At 35.3% G+C, this 13382-nt stretch overlaps 1 protein-coding gene across 5 annotated transcripts in view; it reads left to right on the forward strand.

Moving 5' to 3' along the window:
- NaCP60E (Na channel protein 60E) overlaps positions 1–13382 on the forward strand; it is a 192703-nt gene that overhangs the window by 123146 nt on the left and 56175 nt on the right. For all 5 annotated transcript variants that reach the window (XM_076124749.1, XM_076124750.1, XM_076124751.1 and 2 more), the window contains exon 3: positions 7528–7736. In XM_076124749.1, coding sequence (XP_075980864.1) covers positions 7528–7736 — 209 coding nt within the window. The remainder of the gene's footprint in view (positions 1–7527; positions 7737–13382) is intronic.

Genomic DNA, 13382 nt, shown 5'->3' on the forward strand with positions numbered 1-13382 from the left:
ATCATCTCCGGCATGCATCACAAAGCTTAGACGGATGACTGGTACGGTTATCCTTGCAATTTGTTATAGATTACTTGGGGTTTACGCCGAGAGCCGCGGTGACAACATCCATCACCCATTGTGTTCTATAAGCCATGTGTCAAGCATGGGAATTCTCTCAGACAAGGGGAACTTTATCAAAACGTACTGGATGACTTGACTATAAAATAAACGAGATATAGTCTAAATTAGGTCACCCGCAAGTATTCCTACCAGTGTAATTTTACAAATATAAATGTAAACTGCTTGAAAAGTAGTAGCCAAACAATCTGCTGTTTTATCTTAGGTTTTCAACTATCACGTAATTTCATGAAAATCGGATCAGTAATTTTAATCGTGAAAACGTAACAGACGTTCCCTAAATAGCTTTCTAAATTAAGCACCTTTATATATACAGATTACAAAAGCCAAGTTCCAAAATTAATGAATGAATATTCCATATTAATATTTAAAATATTTTCTAAAGTTCTATTTTAAGTTATTCAAAGCTTTAAGTAGAAGGCTATAAAACGGTGTAAAGCCTTCGTCATGCGCTACCTCTCCGGTTTTACGTGATGCTTCATAACTTTATAGGGACAAAGTTATACCCCACCTGCGGCTGAATTAAAATAGAACACGAATATTCCTACCCTAAACTTTTTGTTTTACTTACAAAATTCCAGCTAAACAACCTATTTTGGCTGCTTTTGATCTGTATTAAATGTTAAAGTTTCGAAGATATTTGAAGAAAAGCGAAACAAAATTGGACCTTTTTTGTTTTTGCCAAAATATTCAGGAATTCCTCCCTTTCTCAGTCCGAAATGCTTAAAAGACAGCTCTGTAATTTATTTGGTTATCCCTTCGCGTCTTATTTGTGCTGACCAGTGCGATTTGTTAAAGTTAATTGAGGAAAATGTAGCGTACGAACTCTCATGCCCTTTGTTTTATAGTAGCGTGTGTGGAAAAATGTGAGCGTAATAAATGTAATAATGAGTGGTTCGGTCGTCAAGTGCAAACGCCTGCCGATCACGAGGGTCGGTCTCACGGGTCAAGCGGTGTTATTGAGATTTTCTGATTGGAAATTCGCTGTACGTCTGAACTGAATTACTTTCCGGTCAATTGCTATAACATTCAATTCTGTTACGAAATCTATATGAAATCAATAAACGTTGCTGTTAAACCGCTAATCTCTTAAATATTATCACAAGAGCTGTTCCGGTGATTATGAGAAAGTTACAATATCTATTAGTAAAACCTTACGACGTAACCATAGTTCTTAAATAACGAACTTATCTCCCATAAATAGTGAAATAAATATCTTTATTTAAGCACCGCACAAGAGTGTCCATTCAATAAACGTCGTGAAAACAGTCGTATCTTCATGTACAATGTGTCAATCGCGTTACGGAAGAAACTTCCATTATTATTGGATTTTACTGCTCAAGTTCGGCCGACTGGGGATTTAATACGCCCTGTAAAGGACCGAGTCCGGCTCCGCTCGCTATAAAGACGCCGCTTTAACCAAAAATAACGCTGTAAAATTTTTAGGACGTGTGTGTTTGGAATTTTAAAAAGAGATTCCCGTTTAAAATGTTAAAGATTTGTCGTTACTGTGTTATACACTTCGATTTTGTGTAGTATAGATGAAGTATTCCCACCCACTTCTCGCTACTACAATTATTTCTCTAATAGCTACAAAAATGAAAAAAAAAAACATTATTGTATAATCTGTACTGTATGGAGTACTTTGAGTGTATGATAATGTATTTTAGGCAGTCGTCCACAAAGAGCCGTGACGATCGATTTATTGTTTAAAACGATAACCAATTATAATCCGAACATTTACGTGTTGCAATGATCACCCAGAAAATGCCTAAAAATATAGGATAGGATAGAAAAATAGGTAATTGAAAAATAGCTGGGAAAATTACCGAGTTCCTTAGTAAATAAGCAATAAAACCTAGATACTAGGTGTTTTATAACTCTGCCTAAATGCCAAGCTCAGCATTATGTTAAAACAAAACCTCGAAACTGAACGAGATGATTTATACAGCGTTCTTCAAAACCTTTTAGCCATTATTTTATCATTTTACGATCACTTAAACGTGGTAGCGTCCGCCAAAAATGGTTTTTAAATGTGACCATACGCTCTATTTCATGTGTACTAAATCTTCGGACTATCCCAAATGTACCGTGAATGATAAACCTATTATATTATTATCTTTTGTAGCCATAATAGCCTCTAGCTAGAAGGTTAGCTCAAGAAAATCTTGACCATCATTTTCTTTTCAATAAATTATTACTTATATTTTAGAAAAACTGAAGAGTTGTTTCCTTTTCAATTAATGATTTATTAATTAATTAATATTGGCTATTTCGTCTAGGCGGTAGTGCATACGACTGCTGGTCGACAAGGTCTCAAATGTGATTCCTGGGTCAGGCAATGTGACATTACTATTCATAATAGTAATAGTCGTAGCTCGGAACTTGGTAATGTGCCCGGTACATAACAATAGCCTTGGCCCCTTATTGCATATAAAACACCTCTGCCAACACTAAGATAAATATTAGGTCGGGGAAAAATTATTTTCGCATTATAGTAAGTATGAACTTGTAATAAAATCTCTTTGGCTTCAAGAATCACAAATGAGTACACGGTTCATTAGATTTCTTTCAGTGAGCTCGTGAGGTACCTAAATATCGAGCTTTTTTGTGTAGAGAAAAGATTTTATTACAATTTCATACATACAATAACGCGAAAAGACTTTTTACCCGACGTAATAAAATGAATTATTCTTTTAAAAGCTTCGCAATTTGCGTAAAGCAGTTCACTGACGGTCCGTATTTGTATACATAAAAAGACAATAAAATCCATTCTCTATTCATTCACGTAATCCTGTCTAAGTGATCGGATTACGTCCTCCTCTGATTTGTGCAATCGGATTGATATAATGAAATACTAAGCAATCGGATTAGTTGAAGTAAAAAACAAATGAATAGCAATTATCTCTGATTACGATCCTCCCAAATAAATTCTAGAAAATTATTATATGAAATGACATGAAAACTTTTAATTGTACATTAAATGAACTAAAACAAAATAAAATAAAAGTACAACTGGCGGCCTTATCGCACAGTGGCAATATTATAATTGCTTTTGTAAAAAATAATTTTATAATAATTTTAAACATGATTTTAAACAAAAACCACATTATGACTGTACTTTTTACCCAGGTATTGTTACACGATCTTCTACGACAAAGTACGTAGTAACTAGTATTTCGAAAATTTCAAAAGTCAAACTCTCGATGCTCGTCAGAACATCTGTTTAATTCGAAATAGGTTCTTTTCGATAACGTCATCATCGAAAATTGGTGGATGTCAACCTAAAGTACCAACATTTGGACATTATTCCATAAAATACGCCACAAAATATCAGTAACAATACAGGAAATAGCCAAGTCCGTGGAAGCTCACATCTCCATAATAGATTGCCTCATCCCAATCACAATTTATGGAATGCAAAGAGCTCAACCGACAATATAAATCATCCAACATACATAAACTTGTATGTGCCCCACTTCCTTCACATTCATCATATATTTTTTCGTCCATGACACGCGGACCGTTTCACAATAAATAATCATGTTGCTATGCACACGACGTTTCATACGTGGTCAGAATAACCGAATAAAATGAACGCTGCCGTCAATCTTTATTGAATTTTGTGCCAAAAATGCAACGATAATATAGGGCTATGATATATTTGTGTTAAAGCAAACTCAAATTCGATAAAGTTTTTTATATACTGGTGACATTGTAGAACTGGGCGACCGTATTTATCTATTTTACTTCAAGGTAAGGTTGGAAAATTTAAATTGGTCAAATTGTAATTAGTATATATCTCTAGGTCTAAAGTATTAATGTTAAACAAGAGAGAGTGCTCATACTTTCACGTGTTAAAATAGAGTATTGATAGTGTGGTAACACATTAATTTGACGGTATTATGCTTTCCGTCACTTCCGCGTCCGATTAATTAGACTCACAGATATTGGGATTCACATAAAACCTAATATACAACCTACAGCAACAATATCTAAAACTGTGCTAGAAAATACTATTCCCAGAAGTAAACCGAAATTAAAAGTACAATAGCAAAGTCCCACAAAGTCCCACCGGCCGTTGACTCAAGTGGCTCGAATATAAGCACAAGTGATAGCTCATGTCGTCCCACCAACTTTATTTCATGCCCCCGACGGATACCGAGGGCTAATTAACTCTACATAACTGTCTCCCTTTGTTAACAATTAGAACAGGTGTTACAAAGTTTCGGTCTGTTGTAAATTACTATGTACAAACTACGGGCTATTCGAGTTATTGTCGTGGTGCTGTTGTTACTATAGTTTTGACTACTATGGGATAATTTAAAGATGCTTTATTGTATTTAGGAGGTTTGTGATTCAAGTGATATGCAACATGGTCTGTAAGGTAGAGATTTCATGAAATGAGGATTCTATGCAATGTGTCTTAAGAGTACATTTTTGAAAGCAGTCCCAGAGGCTGTCTTTCCTATGAACATTAATGTTAATAGTGTAGTTTGTCTTGTATAATAGTGAGAAATTGCTGTTTCTTATTATAACATTTCTAAATCAAAATAATCATTTATTTAATTAGGAAAACTTCTTATGACAGCCAAAGATTTACTGTTAATCTTATGAGGTACTAATAAACCCAATCCTAAATGGACATTTACGGCTTCATAGCGCTGAGCCGTCTACTTTAGAGTATCATGAAAATATTCCTAAATATCAAATTTAAATAGAGACAGCACTCTTTATTCCAACTTTAAACTATACTCATGCAAACAGCAATAAAACGTCATTCATACAAACAATTCACACATTATTTGACACCAAGTGAAAATTGCAGTACATTTCAATTTCCCCGGTATGTTAGAAACAAGAAACAGTTGGGAATATATTTACCGCTGATTTCCGCGTCGGTTCCGTTCTGCTGTGGCACTCGGCGACGCTGTCACCGACACTGTGCGATATCTAGCGGATTGTAATACTGCCTTATTGCGGAATATATCGGGATATATCAGCACGTGACAGGTTTTTGTTTAGCTATTGTCTAAAACTGCGATTTCGGACTGAATTTTGGTTAAATAAAATCGATTTATGGAAGAAATACTTAATGTCGAGTTTTGAGAAACAAATTAGATAGTCAAAGTACTTTTTTAAATACTACAAACATATTACTACTTTAGGTATTTCAATTCGCTGTTTAATCCATTTCCCTCAATATTTCCATGAACGCAAGGTATGTATATAAGGTATATGTAGAACAAACAAACCAGTCCGCTACTTAAGTTTTAATTAACAAGTCTACAATAATTCACGACAATCATTGTTGATCTGAAACCAATCATCGCGAAACATTCCATTATCGAGAGCCAATTCAAATTAGATCACACTTAAACTCAATAAGGATCCAAAATAACATTAAATACCAACATCGAAATTCCTGATTGATTACGGGAACAACCGATACGGAATTCGGCAAATTGCGTCCAACTGTACCTGATTATTGCCGAGTTAATTACCTAGTAAACAGAGCGAAACAATTATTCCGATGGCGGTATTAATCCGCACTGGTAATTAAAACTGTAGCCGACTTGCTAACGACCCGCTACCGACTCGCAACCGACTCGAGCCAGGTGACTCGCCAATTAGCGTCTCTAATTTGCAAGCCTCATAATTGTTGCTTATGCCAAGTGTTGTTCAAACATGTGCCGATGATAATTACAAGGTGTGTTTGTGATGAGTGTACTTTAAGTTAAACCTGTTGGTCAATATTTATTGGTTAAACGGGGACACTAGACGGAGTGTCCTCAGAATAATAATTGTAAAGACAAATAATTTGCGAAATTCAGACGACGATCGTGCCTTACCGTTTATGGTGATCACCGCTCAACGTTACGTTGTAACTAACGCGCGTGAGAGTCGAATCCATGATCAACAAACAGTACCTCGATTCTGTACCACTATCGACTACCGACAACGGGCTAGCTATCGACATTTGACATTTAGAATGTACTGCCAAAATGTTTCCTACGACACCCGTCAGTGGCGCTGATCAGTGCCTCGATTCTCTACTACTATCGACTACCGACAACCGAACTGTCATCGAGAAATTTTGTATGAAAATCTGATCAGCGCCTCTGACGGGTGTCGTAGGAAACATTTTGGCAGTACATTCTGAATGTCAAAATTTCGGTAGCTAGCCGGTTGTCGGTAGTCGATAGTAGTAGAGAATCGGGGTACAGTGCCTCGATTCTCTACTACTATCGACTACCGCCAACCGAACTGTTATCGAGAAATTTTGTATGAAAATGTGATCAGCGCCTCTGACGGTGTCGTAGGGAACATTTTGGCAGTACATTCTAAATGTCAAATGTCGATAGCTAGCCGGTTGTCGGTAGTCGATAGTAGTAGAGAATCGAGCTACAGTTCCTAATATTTTCCTGCCTCCTTGACAGTTTTTATGTTTGTAAAAGTCTCCAGGCATTCAAGATTAAGAACCGGTTTCAAGACTTACTAATTAGTGTTGCATAAATTAGCAGACGGATACTTAATGTAAATGTTAATTTAGAAAACATTTTAATTCTACCTGATAAGCTTACCGATGATGAAGATTGCTTATAAAATTACTTAAGATGTATTTAAAAAATATGATGACATGAACCACATAGCTTATTTTAAGTATGTAAAACAGTAGCTTTGAATCTCACAAAGACACAATTTCACAATACCCATATTGCCAAAATTTGGTAGAACAATGAAAGTTCGTCTGCAGGTCGTTTATAAAATGTTACACCCCACGGCTCGAAGGCTCGTAAAGCTGTCGTTCTCAGCTGTCAGGAGCACTAGTGACATTTGTAAGAGGAAGTACCCTCGAATATTCGATGCTGTAAAGTTATCTTTTTTGGTTTATAGGAAGGATTGGAACAGTCCAATGGAAAATGGATTCACATGCATTTAAGTATTGTACGATATTTATAATGTTAGTAAACAATAACATCATTTATAACAATAAATAGCATAAAACTAAGAAAATTAAAATATACATATATTGAGAGAAATCAGTGCTATGGTATCTTTAATCTTTATCCCCAAATTATTAATTCTTTAAGTCAACTTAGAAGGTTTTGTGGATAGGATAAGGAGTACTTTGAGTACATTATTATTTTCTCCAAAAGAATATTGATGGGTTTATCATAGAACGACTGAGAAGACGAGGTTGTAGACGAGAGAACTGGCCAGTTTCAATGAAACTGGTCGTCGTAGTCAGATATCGACTAGGAGTACATTACTAATGTTATCTAATAGTATATAAGTATGTTTATCTGTTGTCTGGTTACCATAGTATGTACAAGCTTTGCTTCAGAATCAGATGACTGTGTGTGAGTTGTCCAAAAACATTTATTTATCTTTTTTTTGTTGCAGACATTCTGTGTGGTGTCAAAACGTTTTCGCAAGAACTACATCCACCGGTTCACGGCGACCAGGTCGCTGTTCTGGTGGTCGCCGTGGTCGGGGGTGCGGCGCGCATGCGTCTACCTCTCCACCAACCAGTACTTTGACTACTTCGTCATGGCAACTATACTGCTCAACTGTGTCTTCCTCGCCATGTCGGAGACCATTGAAGAGGCTGAGTAAGTACTGATCAGAAGTATTTTCTTATTATATTATCATGATTAAGCAAGCAGCTATTATTCTTCCTTAAGTCGGTGCCTGATTGTCTTGATAATCGCATACAAATAGCAAAAGAGAAACTTTAATATGTATTTTTTTTGCGACGCTTAGAATAAATGCCCGGTTGTTCTTTTTCGCAAAAGGTGTGTTGTGCAGTGCCTATAACAAAACCAACTCTGTAAGTTAATAATAATTGATGGAGGAACTCAACGTTTGATAATAATCGCGCTTAATCTAGATTGTATGTATAGCAGCGTTATCATTATTTTTATGAATGCCTTCATATACGGTTAAAGCACAAGAACTGTAGCTCGATTCTCTACTACTATCGACTACCGACAACCGAACTGTCATCGAGAAATTTTGTATGAAAATCTGATCAGCGCCTCTGACGGGTGTTGTAGGAAATGTTTTGGCAGTACATTCTAAATGTCAAAATTTCGATAGCTAGCCGGTTGTCGGTAGTCGATAGTGGTAGAGAATCGAGCTACAGATCTAGCTGCCTGTAGTTAAGTTATCAATGCTTTAGGTAAGTACCTCAAAAATCATCTTCTGTCCAATTTTGTTTGTATTTAAAAGGATACATTAATCACTATGTAACAAAAAAAAGTAAAAAAAGTATTGCCACAAAAATATTACCAATTTATTAGTGTAAACAGTGTTTGTCATAAGCTTAGTACCTACACACAGTAAGCCTATTTCAAAACACAAAACAATCTCTATAAAAATCAGCTACCTAAACATCCATCACAGTCCCGATTTATCAGTCTTAACACATAATCAAACTAACTACCCTAGTGTTATGATAATACGGAGCCCGGAACCTTCTTAGACAAGCTGCTCACGTGGCGACACTTCCCGACTACGCGGCTCTATGCATAGCTGATCACCGCTCCACGAACTAGCCATACCGGCGACTGTTTTACGACATTACAGCAATCAAAAGTTGCTAAGAATGTGCAGTGGAAAATGGAGAAAGAAATTTGATGCAGCCAGTGGGACAGTAATGGGTTAAAAAAAGACATTATGATTAAATTATTAGAAATAGAGCAGGGATGTGCAATCAAATTGCTATTAGAAAAAAATGCCTAAAAGTTTTTTTTTTGCTTTATTAAACTTTAATCTTTTATGTATTCGGAATTTCTACAGTAGACCCATGAAGTTCAGTATTTTTACAAAGCGTGTTGTGAGTTCAAAGCGGCTATTTACTTTTAGGCGATACACCTAAATATCTATTATATTCTCTAAAAATCTATACTTATTTTTCGGGCTATAAGCGGACAAGTAAGCGAAAGTATCTGTAACTACCTTTTCGTGAAAAGGAATCAATCGGCAATTTACAGATACGAATTTCCAAAATTGTTGCATGTCTACCCCAAACCTTACTTCTATAGGATCTCCAAATTGACTGAAACTAAGTTTTCACTTACATTTCGTATTACATGTGAGAAATGAGATTAAAGGCTCGTTTGAGTTGCTCTAACTAAGGTTAAAACAAAAGTTGTCGATTTCCAAGCAACTGACTTCGGTTTAATGGCGGAAGTGTAAAATGGATAACGGGGGTGGTATTTGAGATATTATATTAAATAAATCATTGAAGTTTAAGACGGGAGTGTAATTTTCGCTTGAGTGAATGCACTTGAAAATGATGATAGTATTGTGATGATTGCTGCGATCTTATTCTTTTGTTTAAAAGAAATGATGAAGTTCAATATAGAAAGTGTAGTGTTGTTTGTGTACAGCTAGTGTTGAAATTGGCTTAGCCGTTTTATCTACTACGTATGACATGTGGTTACGATATGTGACATCTCAGTTAATCAATAGAAGAATGCAGTAGCTTAATTCTCTATTACTATCGACTACCGACAACCGACCAGTCATCGAGAAATTTCGTATGAAAATCTAATCAGCACCTCTGACGGGCGTCGCAGAAACTTTTTTGGCAGCACATTCTAAATGTCGAAATTTCGATAGTTAGCCGGTTATAACTTTTAAACTCTCGCGTTGCATGTTTAATGTATAATAGAATACGGGAATTAACGCGAACACGCATTTTACCTTAAAATGCCTAACGTTTCGCCGCAGGTTGCACTCGCCGTGGTCGTGTTCGCGTTAATTCCCGTATTCTATTAAACATTAGTTAGCCGGTTGTCGGTAGTTGATATTGGTAGAGAATCGAGATACTGATCTGTACATACTTTACTTTACATACCGATTAAGCCTTTGTAAACCATTCAAAACCATGTCCTTATTTCAAACAGCAAATTAAAAAGTACAACAAAAACAATCTCTCATTAGAGTGCCATTCTCAAGGCATGAGTTTTAATTTTTCTTGTTGCCGCTCCGAGAACAAATTGATTTTCTATACTGTTAGTATCTCTACCCTTTTGATTAAATTCGTTGCGGGTTCCGACACAATTTAGCGTTCCTTGGGACACGCCGACGGTCGTTACGCCGTGTTTTGCTTGGTAACTAACATTTTCTTTGAGAGGCTTTATTTAAAATTGTCTTGCGGTATTTTTAATAGGAATGCTTATATTTTGGTCTTAGAACGTGTATATTTTACAGATTATCAAAGTAAGTGGTTACGTTGTAATTCCTTTTCTAGACCATTTACATGTAGATAAAACATATATTAATAAAATCACGCGCTTTTCCCATAGCAGTAGACAGTGAATAAAAACACGTTTCAATTCACGTGCATACACATTGTCATACAGTACTGCCGATTACGAGTACTGCGCACCTGACCTTTTTGCAAAACATCACCGATATAGTATGTAAATAATCTTTTAAATAGATATGTAACCTCAAGTCTTTTAAATGACGCATGACGTTTGCAATTATCACCACCAAATAATAAAAAAATGCCGTATAAAATAAATTCAGACATAATTGAATTCAGTATCAATGCTATGTTAAAATATAATTGATAAAATATTACATAAACAGTTCTATACTGTTATTTCTAATAGACAATAGTTAAAAGCGTGTCATTTTACAAGCTGCAGCTGTAATGAGAGCTCTCAGTGAACGTCTGTGAAAGTGCACTCGCTTTAGAATGCATAGAGTGTAGTACTTAACTGTTACTGTAGACACTAGCTCTTCCTACAGCTTGCATTGCAGCTGGATTAGACTCATCCTCACGAATAGAACTAAACGTATATGTAGTGTAAGCTCTGATTATTTTTCCAGTAATTTGTCACTTTTTTTTTATTTAGCCTGTTTCTATGTCCCACTGCTGAGCAAAGGCCTCTCCCCTGAGTTTCCAGTCCCCTCGGTCGATTGTTGCGTCTGGCCATCCATCCAGGAACGCATGACATGATGACGCAGGTCATCCTGCCATCTCCGTTTAGGCCTTCTTCTAATATTAATTTGTCACTTAAAATCATTTTTTAAATTGAATATGAGCGACAAAGTCAAAACACTGCAAACATTTTTGTTGACTAGGCAATGTATTCTGAAAAATCTCGAAAGCCGTCTGTTTTTTGCCATATTCTACGATATGGAATTAAGAGTTTACATGGTTATTACTTCAGATGCAAACGGTTTAATTTATTAAATCAATTAAATATATAATAAACAGTTCTTTTATGTTATTTCTAACGGACAATAGTTAAAAGCGTGTCATTTTACAAGCTGCACTCGCTTTAGAATGCATAGAGTGTAGTACTTAACTGTTACTGTTACACACTAGCTCTTCCTACAGCTTGCATTGCAGCTGGATTAGACTCTTCCTCACAAATAGATGTTTTAGCTATTTTACTTAAAAGCGTAGCGTAAGCTGTTATCAGTTACACATGGTTTTGTAGTTTTCAATCATTTTTAAAACTGTTTATGAGTGAAGATGATACAATATATGTATATTATACACCCACAAACTTTTTTATATTATTTAATGTATTAATTACACTGTAGAGCAATTATCTTCTACTATCGACTGCTATCGAAAAATTTTGTATGAAAATCTGATAAGAGTCTCTAGCGGCAGCCGTAAGAACTAATTTTCTAGTAAGTATATTTTAGATGCCAAACTTTCGATATTCGGAAATGCTTACCGGTTGTAGAGAATCGCGCTACTTATTATGTCTTATCTACCTATCTTAAACATGCTCTAAGATGTATGTATGTATATTTTGACCTACTTGTCTATCGATTTAGTTGAAATAGTTACATTTGCATATATTTGTAAATCTAACTATGCATCTACAAGTCTGATGTTAGCCGTATAAGTTTGAAGTCGTAATGAATAATTCTTCATTCAATATGAATTAATTGATTCCACTTAATTCTAGAACTTCATTCATTCAACATAATAAACCTAGTGTTAAAGGTGTTTAAGCCGCACCTTTGACGTGGCTCAACAACTGTTATTTAAATTGACAACAACCATAACCAACTTTTTAAAGCACAAGGTACTTAGCTCAAAATTCACTTCCCGGCATTTAGTAAGTTTTGTCTAAAAAGATGGAGTAATTGTAGAACTAAATGCTTGGTAAGAAGGTACTTCAGGTGAATAACCTAGTTATAACACGAATGAAATATGCAGTGTGTTATATGTATGACAACAAGTTTGTTTGCAGGAGGCATAATTTAGTATCAACTTAGTCGTTTGTTACTAAGCGTTGAAAGATAGCCGGTCACTTTGTTGTTGTCATGAGAATGTAGGATACACATACACGACTTGTTCCTATAGGGTTGGGCAGAGATCAATTCTGGATTATATAAAAAATATAAAAAAGACAGCATCATTATTATTTTTAATTGTAAGTAGTGACTTTAAATGTTACTAATGGCATCGGTGACATGTTTTGTAGAATATCAAAACTCAAGACAATGTTTACAAATTTTTTAGTTAAGTATACTGAAATATTTTAATACTTTTCTTCCCAAATTTCGTCTACAGCTTAACTTGCTTAGCCTATATTCTCATTGTAAAATAGCCTACGACCTTCCTCACTCTATATACAACTTATTAACCTGCTAAACTACATTTTTATCGTCTTATTAGCTTAAGCTTAAGATAAAGACGAAAAAAAAAGAAGCTCAGATTAGCTTCTTTAAGAAGGAATTTAAATCAGAAAAAGTCAATGAACATTTCCATCAAATACCTTCTATAAATACACGTGTTCAGATCATATCAGTTCTAAATTAACTTGGCTCAAGTTGGAATAACTTCGCTCGTGAACTCCTTCAGTCCCATGGCTTCGAATTTCTGAGTAATTGCCTCAAGGGATCATGTAGATTAAGCAACATATTACGTCACAAGCGCTCAACAAGTGAGTCGTGGCCGGATATTGATAGCTTTCTTCGTGCTTTTATTAAAATACCTGCAATTTGAGACTATCTTGAGGCTTTTAACGGAAATATTATAACAAATACCTTAATATTTTAACTACTTTTATAAAGAGATCGCGAATTTTGCACACACTGGCAAATGAATTGAAATTTGAGTATTGTAGGCATCCAAAAAACAAAATTTTCGATTGAAAGGTACCTTAAACCTGTTGGGACGATTATAATTCGTAACAATCATTGGACACAGTTTTTATTATACAATAAATATGCGTATGTCTATGTCTAACCAGATATATAACTAACCAACA

This window comes from Anticarsia gemmatalis, chromosome 17 (genome assembly GCF_050436995.1).
Source record: "Anticarsia gemmatalis isolate Benzon Research Colony breed Stoneville strain chromosome 17, ilAntGemm2 primary, whole genome shotgun sequence".
NCBI classification, from domain to species: domain Eukaryota; kingdom Metazoa; phylum Arthropoda; class Insecta; order Lepidoptera; family Erebidae; genus Anticarsia; species Anticarsia gemmatalis.